General features: G+C 35.1%; 1 protein-coding gene across 5 annotated transcripts in view; it reads left to right on the forward strand.

Annotated features, from left to right (window-relative positions):
• The window catches only part of DDHD1 (DDHD domain containing 1), a 99,876-nt gene that overhangs the window by 28,042 nt on the left and 46,174 nt on the right, over positions 1–25,660 (forward strand). For 2 of the 5 annotated variants that reach the window (XM_029951515.1, XM_029951514.1), the window contains exons 2-4: positions 11,809–11,982; positions 21,582–21,710; positions 22,769–22,916. In XM_029951515.1, the coding sequence (XP_029807375.1) occupies positions 11,809–11,982; positions 21,582–21,710; positions 22,769–22,916 (451 nt within the window). Of the gene's footprint in view, positions 1–325; positions 422–11,808; positions 11,983–12,608; positions 12,630–19,611; positions 19,714–21,581; positions 21,711–22,768; positions 22,917–25,660 lie in introns of all 5 variants that reach the window. The other 3 variants (XM_029951511.1, XM_029951513.1, XM_029951512.1) reach the window with 3 other exon arrangements.

Genomic DNA, 25,660 nt, shown 5'->3' on the forward strand with positions numbered 1-25,660 from the left:
TCGATTTCTGCTCCTGTCATGATCTCAGTGTCATGAGATCAAGCTGTCTGTCAGACTCTGTGCTGGGTATGGAGCCTGCTTAAGTTTCTTTCTCTCTTCCTCTCTCAAAATATAAAAAGGAAAATAGAATGTTAATGGCTCACAGACCACAGCATAAACCAACTAAATAGATAACCAGTTTCTGCTCAAACTAAGGAAGACCAATTTGGAGCACTAACAGAAGTGCTCAGTCTCCCAAACTTGCTAGATAGTGGAGTAAGCTGAATGAAAATGTCTAGTTCAGCAACATTCAGCATACCTTTATTAAAATCTTACTTTATCATAGGTGCCCTTATCTTTTGGATTTTGGAGGAACCTAAGGACATAGTATCTACATTCAAGGATCCCATGGAACTGAGGAAGGCTAAGCAGTTAGAATACGGTAACATGAACATTGATAGATGTGGACAGAGTTAATTCAGAGAAGGGGAGGGAGGGGTAACCAAAGGCTTCCTGATGGAGATACGGATGAAAGTTAGCTAAATGAAGAAAATGGGGAAGAGTGTCCCAGGTAGAAGGAACAGCATGTGCAGGATACAAAAGTAGAACAGCATCATACACCGAGAGAACTGTCCTTGTTGACATGGAAAGGACAGGGACCGACAGCATTATCTTATGTATCATTGAGTGTACCCCAGAACCTGTTTTATGGTAGACATTCAGATATTATTTAGATAAAGAAATACGTAATGTAGCATCAGATATGTGAAGAGATAGACAAGGAAAGATCATGAATTTGTAAATCCTTCTAAGAAGCTCCTAATTCAGGGGCACCTGAGTGGCTCAGTTGTTAAGTGTCCAAATTCTGCTCAGGTCATGATCTCACGGGTTTTCGCGGGTTCGAGCCCTGGGTCAGGCTCTGTGCTGACAGCTCAGAGCCTGGAGCCTGCTTCATATTCTGTGTCCCCCTCTCTCTCTGACCCTCCCCTACTCATGTTCACGCTAGCGTGCGCACATGCTCTCTCTCTCTCAAAAATAAATAATAAAAATTTTTTTAAAAAGAAGCTCATAATTGGTAATGGTAGGAGCCATTAAAGAATTTAAGTATTGGAATAACATAATTTGTGGTATTTTAGAAAGGTTCTCTGACAACTCTGTAAAAGATAAATTGAATTCTTAGAAGAGAGTAAAGGGAATTTGTGAATGTGTATGTGTGTGTATAACTTACATATACACATGCTTGTGAGAAGTCTTTTGGTAGTGGTGGTGAGAGTTGAAGCTAGAGATACTATGTTTACATACGAAGTTCCTAAAATAAAATGAGTAGAAATGATAAGAGTATGGACTTACTAGACTGTGGGCCCAATGAATACAGGATGATTTTGAGGGTGATTTAGGAGATACAATAAACAGTGATTAATGTCCAGTTATAAAAAGCATTCAAGGAAGAGGCATCTGGATGACTCCCAGAATTCCGTCTTCAGTGACAAGCTGAATACTGTCAGCACAGCATTTGCTATAATAGGGGATACAGGTTGAGGAAAAAGTTTGTGTTCCCTTTTGTTTTCCACGGGAACCTAGTGTGTTCTATGACTATTGATCTGTCTAGGAGATGTTTAGATATTTTGGTCTGAAGTTCAAGACAGAGGCCTGAATCAGAAAGATGATATTGTATTTGATAGCCTACTGGTGGTTTTTAAAGGTTGGGTAAAACCCCCAAAACATCTATTAGTAGAATACAGGTTTGGATTTAGTAGGCTATAGAGAGGAAAAGAGGAGTGCAGATGTTTGCTATTCCTTGTTTTACTGTTTTTCACTCTGCTTCTTTATTTTTCACTCTGCTTTCTTGATTTTTATGGAGAGGCTTGGTTGGCTCTGGTTTGTATCATAATAGACTGTCAATATAAAATCTCCCAAATTACTTATTTTCAAATTACCAACACAACTAAATAGCCTATACTTCTTGGGGAGAGGGCTTAAAAGGGATTTTTCTTATTTGAGAAGGTTGTGTTATATAGTAGAAAGAGTTTAGATGAATATTAGAGTCAAAGTTTGGTTGGAATCTTGGTTCTCATATTTAGCTATGTGCCTTTGGGCAAATATTTTAGTTTGACCAAGACTCAGCTTACTCATTTGTAAAACTGGGGTAATTATAGCTATCTTTTAAGATTACTGTAAGGATTACATGAGATGAGCTTTTGGGTCTGGAAGATCATGGCAGCGGTCCCTATGTAAACCCACACATCCTCCCCAAAAACCATAACATTGAAAGGAACACACACACACACACACACACACACCGCCCATATATAACTCACACGTTCAGCATTACTATAAGATAGATAATACCATGAATTTTAAATGACTTGTATGTAAAGAAACAACAAATTATAATAGTTCTGTCACTGCTACAAACCTCTGAGACTGGAGAGTAGGGCAAGGAGAGGCTTAAGAGATAGTGAAGAGAGGAAAGAAATCAGAGGTTTATAATGAAACACAAGTAAAATGACCCTCAGAAAGAAAATATTCCCACACAGCTGAGAAAATACAAACACAGGGCTGGGATTTAGGAATTCATAGCAGTAGTTATAGGAAAGGTGTGTGAAAAAGAGAGGCCACAGCAGCATTTGAGAAACATTGCTCCTGGGAAAGGAGTTAGAGATGCTGCCCCTTGGAACCATCACAGTGAGAGGAAAGGAGGCTGTAAGGAGAAAATAAGAGTACTACTGTATAAATTAAAGAGAAACAAGGCACACAGGTTCAATACCCATTCACCCACCACCACTGCTAATGTACAGTGTTCTGGTCATTTCTAGTGTGTAATATAATGATTCAACATCTGTACATTACTCAGAGCTCATCACACTAAGTGTACTCTTAGTCCCATTCACCTCTTTCACCCATACCCCCATCCACCTCCCCTTTGGTATCCATCAGTTCTCTATATGTAAGAGTCTGATTTTTTTTGGTTTGTCTCTTTTTTCCTTTGTTCCTTTGTTTTGTTTCTTAAATTCCGCATATGAGTGAAATCATATGGTATTTGTTTTTCTCTTATTTCACTTAACATTATACTCACTAGATCCACCCATATTGTTGCAAATAGCAAGATTTCATTCCTTTTTATGGCTGAGTAATATTGTGTGTGTGTGTGTGTGTGTGTGTGTGTGTGTGTGTGTGTGTGATGCCTTTATCCATTTATCACCTATGCACCTGGGTTGCTTCCATAACTTGACTACTATAAAAAAAAATGCTACAGTAAACATAGAACTGCATGTATCTTTTCAAATTTGTGTTTTCTTATTCTTTGGCTATGTACCCAGTAGTGGAATTATGGGATGATATGGTAATTCTATTTTTAATTTTTTGAAGAACCTCCATGCTGTTTTTTACAGTAGTTGCACTAGTTTGCATTCCCACCAACAGTAGATGGAGGTTCATTTTTCTCTGCATCTTTGCCAGCATTTGTTGTTTCCTGCGTTTTTTATTTTAGTCATTTTGACAGGTGGTTTTGATTGCATTTCCTTACTGGTTAGTGATGTTGAGCATCTTTTCTTTGTCTGTTGGCCATATGCATGTTTTATTTGGAGAAATGTCTGTTCATGTCCTCTGCTCATTTTTAATTGAATTATTTGGTTTTTTTACTTTTTTTTCCCTTGCCTTAGGAGATGTACATAGAAAAATGTTGGTATCACCAATATCAGAGAAATTACTCCCTGTGCTCTCTGCTAGGATTCTTATGGTTTTGGGTCTCCCATTTAGATCTTTAATCCATTCTGAGTTTATTTTTTGTGTATGGCATAAAAGAGTGGTCCAGTTTTATTCTTTTGCATGTAGCTGTCCAGTTTTCCCACAACCATTTGTTGAAGAGACTTTTTCCTATTGCATATTCTTGCCTCTTTTGTCATAGATTAATTGGCAATATAATCATGGGTTTATTTCAGGTCTTTCTAATATGTTTCGTTCATCTATGTATGTGTTAATTTTTTGCCAATATCATACTGTTTTGACTACAGCTTTTATTATATCTTGAAATCTGGGACTATGATAACACCAGTTTTGTTCTTCATTTCCAACATTGCTTTGGCTCTTTGGTTATTGTGGTTCCATAAAAATTTGAGGATTATTTGTTCTAGTTCTGTGAAAAATGCTGTTGGCATTTTGATAGAGATATCATTAAATTTGTAGGTTGCTTTAGGTAGTACAGATATTTTAACAATATTTGTCCTCCCACTCCATGACCATGGAATCTCTTTCCATATCTTTGTGTCATGTTTAATTTCTTTCATCAGCATTTTATAGTTTTCAGAGTACAGGCCTTTTACCTCCATGGTTAAGTTTATTCCTAGGTTTTTAGTATTTTTGGAGCAATTGTAAAGGAGATTGTTTTATGAATTTCTCTTTCTGCTACTTCATTATTAGTGTATAGAAATGCAATGGATTTCTATATATGGATTTTGTATCCTTTGACCTTACTGAATACAATTATCAGTTCTAATAGTTTTTTGGTACAGTCCTTGTGGTTATCTATATGTAGTATTATGTCATACACAAATAGTGGATGTTGCTTCTTCATCACTAGTTTGGATTCCTTTAACTTCTTTTTCTTGTCTGCTGTGGCTAGGACTTCCAGTACTACGTTGAATGACAGTGGGGAAAGTGGACACTCTTGTCTTGTTCCTGATCTTAGGGGGAAAGCTCTCAGTTTTCACTATCAAGTATGATGTTAGCTGTGTTGAGGTATGTTCCCTCTAAACCTAGTTTGTTGAGGGTTTTTTCGTGAATGGATCTTGTTCTTTGTGAAGTGCTTTTTCTGCATCTGTTGAAATAATCATATGGTTTTTATCTTTTATTGATATGATGTATCACATTGACTGATTCATGAATGTTAAACCAACCTTGCATCTTGGGAGTAAACCCCGCTTGATTGTGGTGAATGATTTTTTAAATATATTTTAAAATTTAGTTTACTAATATTTTATTGAAGATTTTTGCATCTATATTCATCAGAGAGATAGACCTGTAGTTCTCTTTTTTTGTAGTGTCTTTACAAAAGACACTTTATCTGGTTTTTGTATCCGGATAATACTGGCCTCATAGAATGGAATTTGGAAGCTTTCCTTCCTCTTCTATTTTTTGGAATAGTTTGCAAGAAATATAAATTTTTCTTTAAGGGTTTGTTGGAATTCACCTGTGAATCTATCTGGTTCTGGACTTTTATTGGGAGTTTTTTTTATTACTGATTCCATTTCACTGCTAGTAATCAGTCTGTTCAAATTTTCTATTTCTTCCTGATTTTGTTTTGGGATATTATATGCTTCTAGAAACTAAGCCATTTTTTCTAGGTTGCCCAATTTGTTGGCATATATTTTTCATAATGTTCTCTTATAATCTTTTGTATTTCTATGGCTTTGGTTGTTATTTCTCTTTCATTTCTGATCTTGTTTATTTGAGTCTCCTTTTTTTATGGTAAGTCTGGCTAAAAATTTATCAATTTTATTTCTCTTTTTAAAGAACCAGCTCCTGGTTTCATTAATGTGTTCGTTTTTGTTATTGTCTTTTGCGGGTTTTGTTTGTGTATTTTTGTTTGGTTTTTTTGTTTTGTTTTTTTGTTTCTTGTTTTGGTTTTTCTTTAATTTCTGCTTTAATCCTTATTATTTCTCCTTCCTTCCACTGGTTTTGGGTTTTGTTTATTGTCCTTTGTCTAGCTCCTGTATCTAAAGGAAAGCTTAAGTTACTTATTTGAGATTTTTTTTTGCTTCTGGAAGTAGATTTGTATTGCTCTAAACTTACTCTTAGAACAGATTTTGCTGCATCCCAGAGGTTTTGGACCATTGTGTTTTCATTTTCATTTGCCTCCATGTGTTTTTTTGATTTCCTCCTTGGCTTCTTGGTTGACCCAACAATTGTTTTAATTTCATGTTATTTAATCTGCATGTATTTGTGTTCTTTCCAGATCTTTTCTTGTGATTATTTCTAGTTTTCTGACATTGTAGTCAGAAAAGATGTATGACTTCAGTCTTTCTGAATTTTTGAAATTTGTTTTGTGTCCTAACACGTGATCTGTTCTGGAGAATGTACCCCATGCACTAGAAAAGATTGTGTATTCTGCTGTTTTTTCATGGAATTTTATGAATATGACTTGTTACATCCACCTGATCCAGTGTGTCATCCAAAGCCATTATTTCCTTGTTGCTTTTCTGTTTGGATGATCTATCCATTGATGTAAGTGGGGTGTTAAAATCTCACGCTATTTTTGTATTACTGTCAGTTACTTCCATTATATTTGTTATTAGCTGCTGTATCTATTTGGGTACTCCCATGCTGGGTGCATAAATATTTATAATTTTTACATCTTACTGGTTGTTCCTTTTATGATTATGTAGTGTCCTTCTTTGACTCTTGTCAGTCTTTGTTTTAAAGTCTGTTTTGTCTGATTGTAAGTATTGCTACCCAGTAGCTTTTTTTTTCCCACTTCTGTTTGTATGATAAATGTATGTACATCAGTTCACTTTCAGTCTGTATGTGTGTTTAGGTCTAAAATGAGTTTCTTGTAGGCAGCACATAGATGAGTATTGCTTTTTTATCCATTCCATCACCCAGTGTCTTTTATTGGCGCATTTAGTACATTTACTTTAAAAGTAATTGACAGGTATGTATGTATTGCCATTTTGTTTTAATGTTTTTTAATGTTTATTTTTGAGAGAAACAGAGCATGAGCAGGGGAGGGGCAGGGAGAAGGTGACACAGAATCTGAAGCAGGCTCCAGGCCCTGAGTTGACAGTATAGAACTTGATGCAGGGCTTGAACTCATGAACCAGGAGATCATAACCTGAGCCAAAGTTGAATGGTTAATCAACTGAGCCGCCTCGATATTACCATTTTGTTACTGGTTTTATGGTTTTTATAGTTCTTCTCTGTTCCTTTCTTGTTCTCTTCTCTCACAGTTTGCTGGCTTGCTTTAGTAATATACTTAGATTCCTTTCTCTTCATAATTTGCCTATTACTGGTTTTTTATTTGTGATTACCATTAGATTTATGTATAACTTCTTATGCATATAGCAATCTGTATTAAGTTGATGGCCCCTAAAATCTGAAGCCATTCTAAAAGCACTAAGTATTTACTCCCCCCCCCCCATTTTTAGGTATATGGTATCATACTTTGCTTCCTTTTATTTCGTGAATCCTTTGACTGATTTTTATAGATATACTTTATTTTACTACTTTTATGCTGCCTGCTTTTCTTTTACTTGTGGTCTTTCCTTTCCAAAGAGTCCCTTTAACGTTTCTTGTAAGACTGGTTTAGTGGTGATGAATTTCTTTAACTCTTATTTGTCTGGAACATTCTTTAAATCTTCTTCTCTTCTTCATGTTAGCCTTGCTTAGTTGTAGGGTTTTTTCTTTCAATACTTTGAATGTATTATGCCATACCCTTCTGATCTGCAATGTTTTTGCCAAAAAAAAAATCAGCTGAGAGCTTTACGGGGTTTCCCTTGTAACTGTTTTCTCTTACTGCTTCTAAAATTCTCTCTTTATTACTACACTTTGCCATTTAAGTACTGTGTGTTTTGATTGATTTCATTACTGTATCCTCCAGGTCACCGATCATCTTCTTTCTCTAGTGTACTTTTTATTCTTTCAGTATATTCTGGATTTCAGTTATTGAGTTCAGCTCTGGCTAGTTCTTTTTTACCTTTGCTCTGTGTTGAGGTTCTCATTGGAGTCGTTCACTCTTTTCTGAAATGCAATGAGTATCTTTAGGATGATTAAATCTCCAGCAGGCATATTACTTATCTCTACTTCATTTAGCATTTTTTCTGTTTTTTTGTCCTATTCTTTTATTTGGAACATATGCCTTTGTCTCCTCATTTTGACTAACTCTCTGTTTCTATTTGTTAGGTAAGTCAGCTGTCTCCTGCTCCTGAAAGTAGTGGCCTTATGAAGAAGAGTCTACTTGTTCACTTCAGGGGTGTCTCCTGAGTATGTTGCATGTGCCCTACAGTTGTAGCTGAGCCACATTTGCCTTCAGTGCAGTCTTCTGCAAGGCTCTCTTTGCCTATTGCAAACCGGGTTTGGTCCCTGTGTTGTTAATGGGCCAGTCTGCGGCTACCTTGGGCTTGATTTGAGTTAGACTAGGTGTTTGTCAGAGATGTAGTATCACTAAACTGCAGGGTGCTATCTCTTTTGTGCTCTGAGAAGCTTTTGTTGGTGGGTGGGACCTAGAGTCAGACCATGTCTGGCCTGTACCCACTGCTGGGGCTACAGTGGGGCTGGGGCTACAGTGGTTGTCTTCCCCTCTTTCTAAGGGAGGAGTTACTTTGGAGTGGTGCTGGCCCGTGCTGGAGCTGCTTGCACATTGCGGCTGCCACACTCGTGGCACTGCTTTGGATGGTCTCCTGCTTAGGGCCTGTTGGGGAGCGGGGCAGGTCCACTGGAGAGCACTCTGTTTACAGGCTAGTTGGAGAGTGTTTCTAGTGGTTCCCCCAGAGGTTCCTATATCTAGGCTGTGGGGAAGAGGAGGGAATATGTGCCCTCTAGCTTTTTTGTTCTTCAGGAAGTTTCCTAAAAATCCCTACCACTCCAGAATACATTCTGAGATTCAAAAATGAATCTTCCCCAAGTGTTTTTCAAACTGCTGATTCTAATCTGTAAGTTGGGTTCCTTCTTATACTCTTTTTTAGGGCAGGGACTCAGTTTCTGTCTTGCTGTGCCTCTCCCAGTGCAAAGCCCGCTGATTTTTAGAAGTCCAGTTTTTAAGCCCCACTGATTATAAGAACTAGAATGTTAAAGCCCTGTTGTTTCCAAAGCCATGTGTTATGAGGATTTTCTTCTTCCTGGTACAGGTCTCCCATGCCTCAGGTGCCTGATGAGGTATCTTCTCCTCTCTGTTTCTGTGCCTGTGGCATCACTTCCTCCCACAGACAATCTCCCAGTCAGTTGGGTTGTCAACCTTTCTTACCCTCTTTGATATGGCCTTTTCCTACAATTGGCTGTAGAGAGTCTGCTCTGCCAATCTTCAGGTCATTTTCTGGGTAATTTATACTGATGTGGATGTTATCTCTCTGCATCCATGGGATGAGGTGAGCTTAGGATCCTCCTACTTCACTATCTTTCCTGGAAGTTTTGGGAAACTATTAAAATACTCTGGCCAAATAAAGAATAAACAAACTTGTGGACATACTAATAGGGGCATTGATGTAAGAGGCGTTGATAAAAGGAAGGAAAACAAAAGAATGAAAATGAGATGCAGAAAGAAGTAACAAGCTTGAGAAAGAAAGTGTATGAAATGCAAATAGACCAAGGAAGACCCAACATATTTGTAATTGGAGTCCTTGCAGAAGAGAAATCAATGGAACAGAACTAATGATTAAACCACAAACCAAGGCAACTTTTCAGAAATAAGAGAACTAAGATCTTCATTTAAAAGGGTGCACCTTGGACATTTTGATCCAGAACAATGAACTCCAAGTCAGAAACTATTAGTTTTTAAAGACTAATGAAAATATTAGACTTCGAAGACAATTTTTTTTTCTGCCTTCTGGGGTATGGAGTGAGCAGGAGATGAATTTACTAAGAAAAAAAAATTAGACTTAACATCAGATTTCTCAAGAACAATATACCAAGGAAAACTATGGTAGAATACCATTTTAAGAAACTAAAGTAGGGGAGCCTGGGTGGCTCAGTCTGTTAAGCATCTGATTTTGGCTCAGGTCATGATCTTGGCATTCCAGAGTTCGAGCCCCACATCAGGCTCTGTGCTGACAGCTCAGAGGCTGGAGCCTATTTCAGATTCTCTGTTTCCCTTTCTCTCTGTCCCTACCCCGCGCTCGCTCGCTCACTCACTCACTCACTCACGCACTCTCTTTTGTGATTCAAAAGTTAAAAATGAAGGGTTATGCAAAACTATCACAGATAAATAGAAAAAATAAGAAAGCAAGGGTTGCAATTTCCACAAACAAAGTAAGATCCAGGTTAAAAGTCATTAAACACAGCAGAATATACTTTATAGTCTTAAAAGCTATAGTTCATAATGAAGCAATAATATTTTTGAGTATCTGCGTACCAAACAACACAGTAAACACCTAAATACAGAGTTGTGATAGCAGAATGTAGGATAATTTAGGAAGAAGTAGAAACACATAATACATTTTTAATGCATCACAGTACAGGTCTGATACAATAAGATATTTCAAGATCATCTGGTAAATTTTCTGTCTCACACCCAGAATTAGCCATTTCTTGAAGGACTCTTGGTTTCTTTTGGTGGGAAATGGTATTTAGAGATCATTATCTTTGCTTCAAGAGTGCTCAACTGTTGGTGTGTTTCTAGGCTTTTTCAGTGGATAAAGCTTAGGGTTTTTTTTTAAGTTTATTTAGAGAGAGAGAGAGAGCGCGCGAGCGAGCACACATTTGTGTGCATGTGTGAGTGGGGGTTGGGCCAGAAAGAGAGGAGAGAAGGAATCCACGTTGTCAATATGAGCCTAACACAGGGCTGGAGCCCCCTAATAGCAAGATCATGACCTGAGCCAAGAGCCAGAGTTGATTGTTTAACCAACCCAGGTGCCGCAGGACTTTTTTAAAAGAGAAAAATACATTATTTTAGTTCCTGCTGACATTTCTAACTGAAATTTAAAACTATTTTTAAGTTTATTTTGAGAGAGAGAGGGGTAGAGAGAGAAAGAACATGCAGAGGAGGGGCAGAGAGAGGGATAGAGAAAGAATCCCAGGCAGGCTCTGCACTGTCAGTATAGAGCCATTGTGGGACTTGAACCCACAAACTGTGAGGTCGTGACCTAAGTGAAAACCAAGAGTTGGACAGTCAATTGACTGAGCCACTCAGGTGCCCCTAATTGAAATTTAAAATTACAATTTTTATTTCTTTGATTTTTATATTTGTATCTTTTTTCTTGGTTCCTAATGACATTAATAAAATTAATATTTTTATTTTAACCTAGAGTTTCAAATCAACAATATCAATATTATTACAATGATTAACAATTATTATAGTGCAGTTACTGCAGAAAACTTAAGATGTATTTGCAGTTCTTTTTGTCCATAGGATATATCCCAATATATGTGAAAAATTACTGTGTTTTAAATCCACTTGAAATAATTTTTCTATGTATGATTAAACCACCATATCTCTACATAATTAAGTTTGTTTTATTTTGCTTTTTATTTTTAAGGTTTTTTTTAATTTCCATTTTATTTTTGCTTTTTTTTTCAAATTTTAGAGGATATAAGATATCATAGCTGACAATTATGGTTTATTTTTTTAGTGAATAAATAGCTACTAAAAGTTTTAGTAGGAACAGTATTTAATCAAAAAATGTTTAGTTGTTCAAGAAAATTTTCTACTCAATTTTTTCTAAAATAGGTGAGGAATTTACTATAATTAAATGTTTCACCTCTTCCCATATGCTGAGGAGTCCATAACCTTCAAGGAAGCTCTAAAAAGTACAACGCACCACTACCACACACACAGTTTCTGAACTGCTTCTGGGAGTGTCTATTAGTATTTTCTAAGACATTGGAACCATCACCAGAGTCTTACGTGAACTTGTCTTAACCTCTTTGTTTACTAATTTGGGTTTCTCCTGGCCACAGTTATAAAGATAACTGCTTACCTACCTTTCTAATACCAAAGTAATTTTTGTGGATAATACCCAATATAAATAAAGTCATATACTATAAAAATGTATATATTGTTGCTTGAAATCTGAAATTTAAAACTAAATGATTCTGCTGGATCAAAAAAGTCAGTTTTTGCCAAGTCGTAACAAAATACAAAGTTATAGTTACTAGGTCTCTTTCTGTGATTTCTCTTTTCAGAGACTGATAAAATACCAGTAATGCGTGGACAGTGGTTTATTGATGGTACTTGGCAACCTCTAGAAGAAGAAGAAAGTAATTTAATTGAGCAGGAACATCTCAGCTGTTTTAGAGGTCAGCGGATGCAGGAAAATTTTGATATTGAAGTGTCAAAATCCATAGATGGAAAAGATGGTAAGACCAATTAATGCATTTAATATGTTTTGTAAACCAAGTAAGTTCTTGATGAAGTTTAGAGTAGTTCTTAAGGTTTACATAGTAATTCATGAGTGTTAGAATTTTAACATTTCTGATAATTTTAAATACTTGATTATTTTAGAATTTAAAACTATGAATTTCTGAACTATTCAATTTTTATTTTGCTTAAAATGTATGTTCACTGGCATGACACTAGTATGGCTTACCTATAATTGTACAGATTGTTATAATATGTTCTGTGGATTAGTCATTCCTGTAGTTTTTAATTATCAATGAAAGTTGAATCTACAAAAAATGTCATTCTACCAAAAGAGCAGTTTTGTTAATATTGCAGTGTTCTTTTCCCGAAATTAAAAAGAAACAACTTCAGTTTCCTTTGCGTAAGCATCTTTTAGCTGTCTCCATATTGATAACCACATCAACTTTTAATTTGAAACAGTCTATTCCTTATATTCCCTTATTCAGCATTTGGATATGTTTGCAGTAGCTTAAAATATTTATATAATAGCCAAATTGCCATTTTTCATTATGTATCTGATCTTGAATAAAATTTAATATACCTGGTGAAGTTAAAAATACTTCTATTGTTCCATTTACTGCAGGCAGTGGGATCAGCTATTCTGGTGAGTATAATAATACAGGTAGATTAGAATTTGTAGAGTTCTCTAAATGTTTTTTCCTCAAAAGTGTTTCTTCATCTGTGCTTGCCTTTATTTTGGAAGTTTCTTGGCAAGCCCCATTGAATCTAGTGAATTAATGAATTAAGTGATGTTTCCCCCCTCCCCCTTTCTAAAGCAGGAAGACTCAGTATCGATCAAGTAATTCACAGAATGCAGCTTGGAAAACATTATGCGATTGGAAATAATTGCTTACATGACATAATTAATGGCAAATATTTTTTTTCTTATTGTTAGTAACATCCCAAGTTTTTTCATTCTCTGCTCTGTCTCTCAACACACACACACACACACACACACACACACACACACACACCACTTGTCAGAAAGAAGAAAACTGTCTAGTTTAAATTACACCAAATTAACATATCTTTTGTGTATAGCTGATTAAAAGTCCAGATAACTGAGGAAAGATGTGGATTCTGAATAAATTTGCAATTAAATCTAACAAATTTATATAATAAATACTAGTTGTCTGTTATGTGCCAGATTCCATATTCTAGGAATTTTAAATATCTCATTTTCCTAATCTGTAAAGTCAAATTTGTCCTTATTTTACTGTAAAATTCAAGCTCAGGGTTCTTACATATCACTATATAAAGAGCAGCTCAGAATACAGGGTTCTGTCTGCATTCCTACAGAGTGCTGTAGATAGAAACAATAGTTTCTCTGGTTATAGCACAACTAACAGTTTTTATATTTTTGCAATCATATCAGCAAATGAAGTATTTTGTAATTTCTCATCACCACTATCAAAATACAATTGCTATTGGAGAAGGCCAAATTCTAGATTTTTTTCTTTCCATGAATTCTCCTTCATTCCTGCCTCAAAAGTGGCAATTCACCGTAACCTAGTTTTGCCACCCAAATTCCTTACTATTAGTACAGGGACAAACTCCAAGAGCTCAGAGGACAAAAAGGACAAGTATAAAAAAAAGTTATAAGTAGATTATTCCCCTTTTTTGTTCTGTATTCAAAACATTTTTTTTCTCCTCTTGCTAATCCATCTTGTCCAAGTTATCAGCTCTTTTTCATCTCTAGTTCTCGTCTATTTGGAATCTTAGGGTGTTTGTTTTGAGAGAGAAAGAGCATGTGCGAGTGGGGGAGGGGCAGAGAGAGAGGGAAAGAGAGAATCCTAAGCAGGCTGTGTAGTCTCAGTGAGGAGCCCAAGACAGGGCTCCATCTAGTCTTGGGCTCCATCTAAGGAACCCCGAGTTTATGACCTGAGCCGAAATCAAGAGACGGACACTTAACCAACAGAGATACCCAGGCACCCCTGGAATCTTGTTTTTATTACAATAAGAATTAGAATTCTGTGTGTCCTTATTACTTCTACTCCCTACCAAAATGTTAAATGTGGCAGGATATTTCAGTTTTCTTCAAAGTGCCCTAATTTTATGAGCCATTTAAATAAGTCTTATAAAGAACATGGTATATTTATGTGATTAGATTTTTAGTATGTCTTTGAGTGTGTATGTTGATTCTAGAGTATCAATCTAGAATATTATAGTAATATTTTTTGCTAGGTTTAAGAATATACATCAAGTGGTAAAATTCCAATTAGTAATAACAAAATTTTTAAACTATTAAGTATTTTTGTGTTGTAATCTTTCAAAATGATGATTCTTTAAGGAGGAAATTGGTTTTTTAAAATACACTGACATATAGGTAAAACTTCAGCATGTTTTGTTATTAACAAAGATTTTAAGTTCAATTTAGTGTATATACCGTTGTCATAAATTTGTAGCCATTTTGGTTGTTCAGTTTTATGTAAAACATTTATGAGTTGATATGATATTTTATTTTGAAGATTATGGGAAATTTTTTAGTGCATTTGAAAATGATCACAGGTCTTGAGGAAAGAATATTTGCTGTCCAAGAAGCCACACTGTTGGAAAAATAAATCAAATTGACCATATCTACAAAGAAAAAGCATACTCTAATCTTTTATTTTGGTTCTTCCAAGCTTCTGAAATATCATATTTCATTAATTAGGGTAGAAATATCTTTTCCACCTAAATTTTGTCATGCACGTAAGATAAAGCCTTGACTCTTCATATTGTCAGGAGGTTTTAAATATTTCTATATTCAGTTAATACTATGCTAGGCACTTTTGTGAAAGAAATAGGGCTTTGATTCTCAAGAAGTTTTGGGGAAAACAACCAAAGATGAGAGTAGTTACAAAGTGTAAGTAAATGAAAACACAGTAAACGAATTAGATATTCTGCAGAAAGATTTGGAATAAAGAGAGTTGGAAATCACAGTGGAGTGGAGTTTTTTCAAATAAGGCTTTCTGGAAAAATCCCATTTAATCATTAAAAACATTTTAAAATACAATATTTAGGAACTCTTAAATGCTCTGTGGAATTTTTTTTTTCCCTTTTTTCTACCTCTGTGGAAATTAAAAGAAACTAAACAGAGCCATTGCCTTAAAGGACATTAAAATAAAACAGTAATTCCTTTTCTTTCTTAGCTTATCTGTGTTTTGGTTAGGGTAGCTGATGCTACAAATAACTTAGATTTTTAAAATATTTTCTTGTTAATTTTTCTACTAATCTCAAAGTAAGCATTGAATTAAATAGATTGATGAAAGTTTAACATAACTTTTTAAGCATACAAATAAAAACAGCCTATAAAAATATAATCACTTTTTGTGACTTAGATACTTTAAATTTTGTTTTCTCTGAGAATTAAAATAAAAATTCTCTTCCCACCCTACCTCCTAGCAGCCTAACAAGTGAAAGCCTAGTGTTTGGAGATGAATTATACAATTAAAATAAGGCCAGCAGATTTTGAAAATTCTTGAACATGCTGCTAGATTAGTGTCTTACTCACTTTGTAATTTATCTATGCAAGCAATAATCAGTTGTTAAAAGGTTGAAGTAAATGGGCTAGTCCTATACGTCATTCTGGTCAAAAAAATGTATAAGCTCAATCCAATCCTGAGAAAACATCGATAAACTCAAATTAAGGGACAGTCTACAAAACAACTGATCAGAGCTCTTCAAAAGTATGAAGGGGTCTAATTAATTAATTAGATGAGGAGAATCCTTTCACAATGTATATCAATGTATTATTTTATACTTTGGTCAGCTATACCTCAGTAATGATTTTTTTTTAAGTGTTAAAGTTATGAAAGATTGAAGAACTTGTCAGAGGACACTAAGGGGACATGACAACAAAATGCAACATGGTACCCTAGATAGAATCCTAGAACAGAAAATAACATTAGAAAAACTGGGGAAATCTGAATAAAGTCTATATCTTAGTTGCTAGGATTGTGCCAATATTAATTTCTTAGTTTAGATAATTGTACTATAGTTACACTAACTTTAGAGAAAGCTAATATGTGGTAATTCTCTGTTCTATTTTTGCACCTTTTCTTTAAGTATAAAATTATTCCACAGTAAAAATGTTTTTTAAAAAAGTCCAGGGGTGCCTGAGTGGCTCAGTCAGTTAGGTGTCCAGCTTTGGCTCAGGTCATGATCTCACAGTTTGTGGGTTCGAGCCCCACGTTGGGCTCTGTGCTGACAGCTAGCCCAGAGCCTGAAGCTTGCTTCAAATTCTTTATCTCCCTCTCTCTCTGACCCTCCATGGCTCGTGCTCTCTCAAAAATAAATTTTCAAAAATTAAAAATTTTAAAATAAAAAAAATTTTTAAATCCAAAAAGGTAATTAAAATAGTAAAAAAAATTGTTCTTAACCCAAAAGAAATCAAGAAAGGAGAAACAAGAAACAAAATACAGATGGAACAAAGAGAAAATGAATGGGAAATGGTCGACCTAAATTCACTCATGTCAGTAATCACAATAACTGTAAGTGAATTAATGCTCCAATTAAAAAGCAGAGATTGACAGATGAGGAATGCAAATCCTGACTATATGCTGCCTACTTGAGTCACCCTGTCAATATAAAGTTACAGAGAAGTTACTGTTCAAGCTAATTTGGGGGTACTCTGGCATCACAGGTGTTGGTGGATCTTGACTTAAAACATTTAACAATTTGGCACGTAAAGTGTGTATTCACTGTTGCTGGATAAGAATATCCCAAACTGTGAATATAGAATTGCAAAAGCCAAAAGGTGAGAGGAGTTGCAAGAGTGCTAACCCTTTCTAACCAGCTTTCCTTTTCCTCTCTCTTTGGCAACTAAGAAGATTCCCACCTTCTAGCTTTTACTTACTATTTTTTTTTATAAATTTATCTAATTAGTTTCTCAGAGATCCAAGAAGGTTTCTAGGAGTTTTCTCATTATAGCTGGCATATTTGAGATGTGCTGACCTGCTTCCCCTAAAGTTGAGATTCTCCAGGCTAACAGCTTTTAGAACGGGAAAAGCCACTGAGTTGTTTTGTTCTAAGGATTAGTATATCATCAGTAACCCCCTTTTTTGATACTCTGGTTGCTTTCAGAATTATATAATGACGAAAATCTCTTTAAGAGGTTGATTAGTAAGGAAATTTATTGGAAATACTTTAAAGTACTTTAAATCTTTTTCACTGTTGTTTAAGGTTTTAGTATAACATTTCAATTGTTAGTATTTAATAAGTTAACATTTTGAGTTTATGAGTATTTTTGCTAACATAAGAATTCTTGGGGCCCTAGGTGGCTCAGGTTAAGCGTCCGACTTCCGCTCAGGTCATGATCTCATGTTCATGGGTTCAAGCCCCATGTCGGGCTCTGTGCTGACAGCTCAGAGCCTGGAGCCTGCTTTGGCTTCTGTGTCTCCCTCTCTCTCTGGCCCTCCCCCTCTCATGCTCTGTCTTTGTATCAAAAATAAATAAAACATTAAAAAAAATTAAAGAATTCTTAACTAAAACCTTATTTTAGTGGGAAAATGAAATAATGCTTTCTAGCACTTGAATTTCATTTAATGGTGATCTCTGTTTGGATTGATAGTAATTAGTTTTTGTCTCTACTGTACTAATGATAGTACCCCTAATTCTGTGCTTTGGGTTGAAAAAAATTGAGCTAACTGCTATGGGATATTGCATAAAGCAAGTGACTTTCAAGTGAAAATAAGAATTTGAGAGGAAGGTAAAGAACCATGTCTATTTAATTTTGTGAAACTATTTTAAGTAAATGTGCTTCCCTATTTTTATTATATTGGGATGTTTGTCTTTTTTTAATCCCTAAACCGTACTGTTCCTTTAGAAAGAAAAGCCTTTCTTTTTTATATTTTGACTAGCTTTCTGAAAGTTAGCATAATTTTGTAGTGTAGTCAAGAGGTCCATATGCATTTCAAGTGGATTTTTAAATAAGTGCTTATTTAAGATGTGAAAAAATGTATTGGTAATTAACTAGCAATATTTGACAGGGAAAATGTTGACTTCAGGGTTATCTACTGACTTGCCACATATCATGTCTATGTCTGGCTTTATGTTGGCTATTTCATGCTTACAAAATGTCACAGCATGTATTTTTACTAATGACTGTTGTATTATTTTAATTTTCTCCTAGTAAATATGGATTTGGTTCATGTTAGTTTTACCAGTGGCTGTATAAACACTAGGTTTTGTCTCTTTGAGTATTAAAGTCTCAAATTTATGTCAGTTTGATCACTTTGATATTTAGCTTTTTCCTAATGAATTTTTTGTTTAAAAATGTTTCCTATGCAAGTGGTACATCTACTCCTCAATAACTGACCTGAAGGTATCTGAGAGAAGACACTTTTTCAGTGAAGAAAATTGTTTCAGTTGTCATTTTCCACCCCTCTGTGACAATGAAATGTTTTTATAATCTTGATGTTACAATCCAGTTTTAATCCTAGTCTGTAGCCATCTAATTACGTATAGTTGTAATTATTAAGTGCCTTGTAAGCATTTCTGTTATCTTTATTGCACAAATCTCTAATTATACTTCATCTGTACATTTAACAGATTTTAAAAAATATTTTTAGTACCATAAAACAGGAATTAAATATGTTCATATCTGAGCTGTATTTAACCTTTGAATGTCGTCTTAATGTAGAAGGGAGTGAGGATGCAAAAGCAAATGGTTTTTAGAACATAAATTTGAACTAAGTCTTAAAGGTTCTTGTGGTTCATAAATTGAACTGATTTGTAAGGTTCAATTTCTGGATTTTTAAATAATTGCTTATTTAAAGATGTAAAGAAATTTACTGATACATAACTTTAGCAATGTTTGACAGAAAATGTTGACTTTAAGGTTATCTGCTGATTTGCCAAATATCAAGTCTATGTCTGGCTTTATGGTGTCATTTTCATGTATATAAAACGTCACAGCATACATTTTTACTGGTGACTTTTTTTTTCCATTATTTATTGCAACCTTTCATTATTTTATCACTAATTATTTAAAATTACAGTTTCCCACTTGATTTATTTTGGCAAAAGTTTCATTTTAAACATTCTTTTAGCAACTCGAACAGAGTTGTAAAAAGAATATTTTGTTTCTGTGGGAAGCTTCCATTATATACTTTAGTAATAGAAGGCATCTAGTGGAATGTATACTGTGATATTTTCTCAGAAAAACTGCATTAGATGTTTAAAATGTTATTTATTGCCTTCTTAATTTGCATATCAGCCATCAGCTATGTCATGGTCTCAAATTTGGTGAGAGTAAATGACCTTAGTATTGTGAAGACGGGACTTATAAATCCCTTATGCAATGCTAAAGCACCATGACCTATTTTTTATTCTATCTGTGCAAAGACATTAAATATGATCACATGGTTGTCTTTAACTGATAGGTATCATTTCCCTTTTTTCTTTCAATAAAAGTAGAGCATGTATTTGATAAACATTATTAAATTACTGTTTTGCTTTACTGATTTTTAATTACAAATTATATAAATCATTTAGAATAATGTTTGTCAAATACAACTCATTGTTTAAAGTTAATACAACAAAAAGGCAAAGCAGCAAACCTCATTTAAAATTTACTTTGAAGCTCAGTGTTTTTGCTTTCTTAGTTGTCTACCACCTCCCTCCCTTCTCCCTCCCTTCTCTGTTCAAATGGAGAGGATGTAAGGAGAGTACAGAAGCGGCAGGTCTTAAGCGAAAGCGTTCTCAAGGTACGGTAATTGTAGTTTTATTTCTCCATGTTGTTATACACTCTGGCTTATAGCAATCAGTATTTAAAGCATAGAAATTAGTAGTTTTTAGAAATGTGTACAGTGTGCTATTTTGCTTAGATTCCTTAATTTTAAGCGCCATAAACATTTGTAAATAATGTGTGTGTGGTCCAGTAATGTCATGTTCACCAATACTGAGATGTTTTACTTTAAGACAGTATGCGGATGGTTTGAGGAGGAACAAAATTTCATTGGCTTAGCACTGTTCTCTTCATATCTTGTCTTACAGTTTCAATGTTTTAAGCATATGTTGTTCAAAACTATTTTAACAAAAATACAGGTTGGAAACATTAGATAAAAAGTCATAAAATAGTGATATGGATCAGGCATAGAAAGTAAATAATTACTATACCCTTGCAAAGGATTTTTTAATTTATGAAAAGTTCTTTTATAAAAAACTGAGTTTGTACATTGTTTTTGTGGGGGTTTTTTGAGGGGGGGTGAATTGAAGATATTAATGTTTGTTAAATTAATTGCATCTTGGTCACATTCAGTGTTCGTAATATGTATGTCCTGGCAAATAAATGAAATATAAATTGGTTTTTCATAAATTTTTGAAATTGCATTTGTAGTATAACTAAGAAGTGTCATTACCCAGAAAGGATTTACTTTTCTGTGTGTTCTAGTAGGGAGCAGGTGTTTGTTAAAGTGACTTATGATCTTAGATCTTAACAAGGGCTATAACCTTTCATATTTAACTGGAGATTATTTCCAACCCATCCTCAAATCTGAATAGTTAGACTCTGCCAGTAACTAGCTTTGTGGCAAGACTCTATTAAGGGACTCTTTGTACCTCTGGGTCATTATATGTAATAGGAGATTATATGTTGCTTAAAAGGAATTTTTAAAAAAATAAATCAGGCATGGTGATTTTAAGGTGCCTGGTTTTCTGAAGGGTATGTGAATTTTTCTCATCTCTATACCAGAGATATAGAGGAAAGTTTAAGGCCTTCAGAATATAAGAACTGTCAAGTATGAATCAAGGATATGTTATGACACTTCTTTTAATCTGTTGCTTCCACAAACATTACTGAATTTGTGATACATGTCCGGGCTCTGTGCTAGGACACTGGTGCTAGTGGTACAAATGATCAAGACACAGTCCTTGCTCACAGAGCTTATGTATTCCTTGAGCATACAGATTGCATTTTTTAGAGCCTGTTTTCATAAATGTAATGACCATACTCATTTGAACATCATGATAGAAAAAAACTTCTTTGATTTCTTAAGAAAACATCTTCTAACTTCGGATTTCTTTTATGGTGAGCAATATCCAGTGATAATTGGTGTACTATCCATTCCAAAACTACCTTATTTGTAATCAATTAGATTGTTCTCTTCCCAGTTTAAAGAGTTTTTCCTCTTAGTCCTGTTTTGTCTTGCACAGCTGAGTGAAATTTTCACAGATCCAAAAATAAAATCCACAGAAGGAAGGAAACTTAAGTTTCTATGTCAAAGGTGTTGAGGACTTTGATGAAGGTGTATTTTGTCCCTTAGACCTAAGAAATGTCCTGTCACTTGGGAAAGCAGTTCTCTAATAACCAGAACAAATTATCTGCCTGTTAGAGGTTAAAACTGTGGTGAGTAAGCCAGCTGTTCCGTGTCGTGCTAACAAGCTGCCGTTCCCTGTATCATGATCGATCATTTGTAAGATCAAGTCCCTGTCCATTACTTGCTTCAATTTAATAGGTGTTTCAGCGAAATAATTTTCTATTGAAATGAGTTCAAATACTGATTCAAAAATCTATGTATTCTAAATCTTTGCACAAATGAGTGACCTTCAAATTAATTTTTCCTTTTTGCAACAGCTATTCATAGTTTCAAGTTGAGTCGAAATCACGTGGACTGGCACAGTGTGGATGAAGTGTATCTTTACAGTGATGCAACAACTTCTAAAATTGCAAGGACAGTCACCCAAAAACTGGGATTCTCTAAAGGTAATTGTTAAATATAGTTTGTCAAAATTGGAGAACTCTTTCTTGTATTCAAAAGGGACTATTTAGATTCTGTTTTTAGTATATTTCAAATATGTATTAAATGTAGTGATAGTTACTGCCCTGTTAAATGAAACTTTTATTAAGGCGGTTGAGTTCACATGTATTCATCAGCAAATAATCATTTATTTAGAATGATCTGACAAGATTAATAAGTATCTTTTATGCTTCTAGAAGCACAACAGCACTCAAACCTCAGGCAGTGATGTGAAAGTAAAACATGGCAATTGACGGTGAAAACTAAAAATTTTCTGTTGGATTTAGTGGCATAGAGTTCAGTGGTGACGTGGATGTATTGCAGGAGCAGAAGCCAGACTGGCATGGGTTGAAGTCTAAGTAGGTGAAGAAATAAGAGTCAGCAAGAACAGTCAGCTTTTTACAGAAGTTTGATGAAAGGAAAGAGGAAATGGTGCTTGAGGAGGATGTGAGAGCATTCTTAATTTTCTCAGAAATTTTTGTTAAGTCTGATATTAATCTTTGCAATTCCATCTTTTATCATTTCTTTGATAACAAGATGTACTTGAATATCCTCTTACATGTGTCCTGGTCATTTGTCTTTGTTTTGTGAATTACCTTGTGTTGTTAGCCCACTTTGCTATTTGAATGGTTGTCTTTTCACTTTTTGATTAGTAAGTTCTCTTTTGCACTTCAGTAATCAACTCATTATGCACTGAGTTTTCCAAAATTTTTCCCAGTTTGTCATTCGTCTTTTATCTTTGCTTCATGATACATTTTTTATAGAGAACTTTTAAAAATTTGTGTTCAGTGCATCCTTCCCTCCTTCCTTTTCTTTTCCCTGTGGTTTCTGGCTTTGGTGACATCTGCAGTTCAGCCCTTTATATCTGAGCCAGTCACCACACATCATTTTATAAATTTCATCCCCACCCAACCCAGTGAAATTTTTTCTTAGTACTCCTTTTACTTTATTATTTCTTTCAATACATTGCCAAAATGTTATTTCTGTAATAAATAGTAAACCAAGAATCATAATTTTTCTACAGCGTCAAGCAGTGGGACGAGACTTCATAGAGGTTATGTAGAAGAAGCCACATTAGAAGACAAGCCATCACAGACTACCCATATTGTATTTGTTGTGCACGGCATTGGGCAGAAAATGGACCAAGGAAGAATTATCAAAAATACAGCCATGTAAGTTCTTTGTTGAATACATTCTCCATCACTAGAATCCAGACTTTTGTCTGGGGTGTAACAGAGTCTCCTCATTCTACCATGTTTCTTAAATGCCAACTACTCTAATATCTCTTATGTTATAGATGTAATTTCTGGACCAAATTTCGAGTGACTATGTCCAGATGATGATGATGATGATGATGATGATGATATATTTGAGGTTTTTCCCCCACAGCATGGAGAAGAGGAGAAAAATAAAGTGTTTCTAACTTACTAATTTACATTATACTAAGGTTGAAAGCAAAGAAAAATTGTAGTTTTTAGTTTGTGTCTTACTGAATTCAGCAGAAACAGAATAATTGCAAGGTTGCATAATTATGAAAAACCTAAGAATTTTATAAATTGCTGTGGAGCACCTGGGTGGTCCAGTCAGTTAAGCATCTGACTTCAGCTTAGGTCATGATCTCGCAGCTTGTGAGTTCAATACCTGCATTGGGCTCTCTGCTCTCAGCACTGAGCCTGCTTTGGATTCTCTGTCTCCCTCTCTCTCTGCCCCTCCCCAGCTCATTCTCTCTCCCTCTTCCTCTCTCTCTCTCTCTCTCTCAAAAATAAACATTTAAAATAAATAAATAAATAAATAAATTGCCAGATAGCAGCTTAACTTGGCCAATTAATTACTACCAGAGGAAGCTGAACTCTAAATTTTACACAGAGACTAGTGGGTGTTTTAACAACATACCACATACATTATTTACCTCATGATTTTTATTCAACTTTTTTCTTTTTTTTTCTTCTTTATTCTAAAAACTCTAAGATGTTATGGGCATGGGGGATGTTTATACTCGTATGTATTTGAAAGATGTTAAGGACTGTGTTGCAAGGACATGTTAGGGTCAAGCCACCATAAACTTGGCCCTGAACTACCAACCAATATGAAGAAAAACCTAATTGTGTTTATGATGTGATGAAAACAGATCAGTTCTTGGTTCAGAACACACTTCATCTGGTTCTGGGGCTTCGAGTAAATGTACTTCTTGAGGCCTTATAGAGCAAATACTGTGTGATACCGGAAACTTTGTCCTCATCAACATCTCTATAATCAGTGCTGAGTTTTGTTCCACCTTTTACTGTAACATCTTTTAATGTCAACTGATGGATTAAAGTAAAAGTACAGTTCAACTTCCAAAAATTTTGTCAGATACTGCCACAACGCCCTAATTTTTTGTCAATCTTCATAGCTTCTATTACAAAAATGTCTTCTGATTCTGACTTTATTTTCTGGTGACATTTATTTATTTCTGATAATATTAATATTCTTATGTTAAAATGCTAGTCTTTTGCTTGGATATCTAGGAATCTGAGGGTTTAATGGCATATCCACTCTGGAGCTGTTGATTAAATGAGAAGGTATTGGCTTGCTTTCTTTGGATGTAGGTGAGGGAAAAACCTAACCCAAAAAGGCTTAAGCCAAAAGGAGGATTTAGTAATTCATAACACTGAGAAGTCTAAATCTAAGATTTGTCAGTCCTGAGAACTGAGAATGTAGTTTCTATCTGCTCTACTTTCCTTGATTTTTGAGCTATTCTCAGACATCTCCTGTGGTTCCAGATATGGTTATGTTATATTATGTTCGACTTTTGAACATAACTTTTTCCAGAAGTCACAGCTAGTCTAGGCATTCCAGTGGCCATGCAGGGTGTGATGTGCTGAGCTTGTCATCTCCCAGAGTCAGGTGGAAGTTGGCTTCATCACCACCATAGGGGGAGGTAGAGCCACAGACAAAAATCGAGAGCTATTATTGGAAGTGGGATGAACGAATCCAGAGTGGCTCAAAAAACAAGGATCTGCTTACAGAGAAGATTGCCATCGTTCCTTCAGAGACAGGGTAACTCGATGGAAAACCCCCCATAAACTAGTAATTGATAGAAAATAAATAAAAAGGAATCCTGATTAATAATAAACGGGAAACTCCAGAGGATTTCTTAACTCTTTCCCTGCTTTCTACCATTCCTTACTAGTCCAGGACTGTAAAAAGAGTAAAATTAACTTCTTCCTTGTCACTACCATTCTGAATTTTGTTTGTATCTGTGAGACTATAGTTGAAATGAACAAAGTAGTGAGAAGTTATCAGACTCTACTCTTCTGGCAACTTTTGTTCTCTGAGGACCTCTTGAAGTCATGTTTCAGACGTCCAGAATCAGAGGTTTTTCGCTCACCTTCTTTTAGTGATTGATGAGTTGAGAAGAAAGTGTAAAATTTTTTTTTAATGTTTTATTTATTTTTGATACAGAGAGATAGAGCATGAGAGGGGGAGGGGCAGAGAGAGAAGGAGACACAGAACCGGAAGCAGGCTCCAGGCTCTGAGCTAGCTGTCTGCACAGAGCCTGACGCGGGGCTCAAACCCACGAACATGAGATCTGACCTGAGCCGAAGCCGGAGGCTTAACCGACTGAGCCACCCAGGCGCCCCAAGAGAAGAAAGTTTATAGAACACTTCTAGGAATGTCAGACTTGGTTCACTAAAAGGGATGAATGTATTTGCAATTGGATTTACTTCTTGTGGTGTTTTATTACAAGAGAGATCTTCATTGAACTTATGTACTAATACAATAAATTAGTAATATTAAAGCCATAATCTTGGAAGAGTATAAGGAAACTTTCCATTATACATGGTAGATTTAACACTTAAGCTTATCTTGTTCCCTCCTGAAGCCTCACTAAAAGTAATAGCAAAGGAATTTTCATAAGAAAAAAAGGCACAAA

This window comes from Suricata suricatta, chromosome 9 (genome assembly GCF_006229205.1).
Source record: "Suricata suricatta isolate VVHF042 chromosome 9, meerkat_22Aug2017_6uvM2_HiC, whole genome shotgun sequence".
NCBI lineage: Eukaryota > Metazoa > Chordata > Mammalia > Carnivora > Herpestidae > Suricata > Suricata suricatta.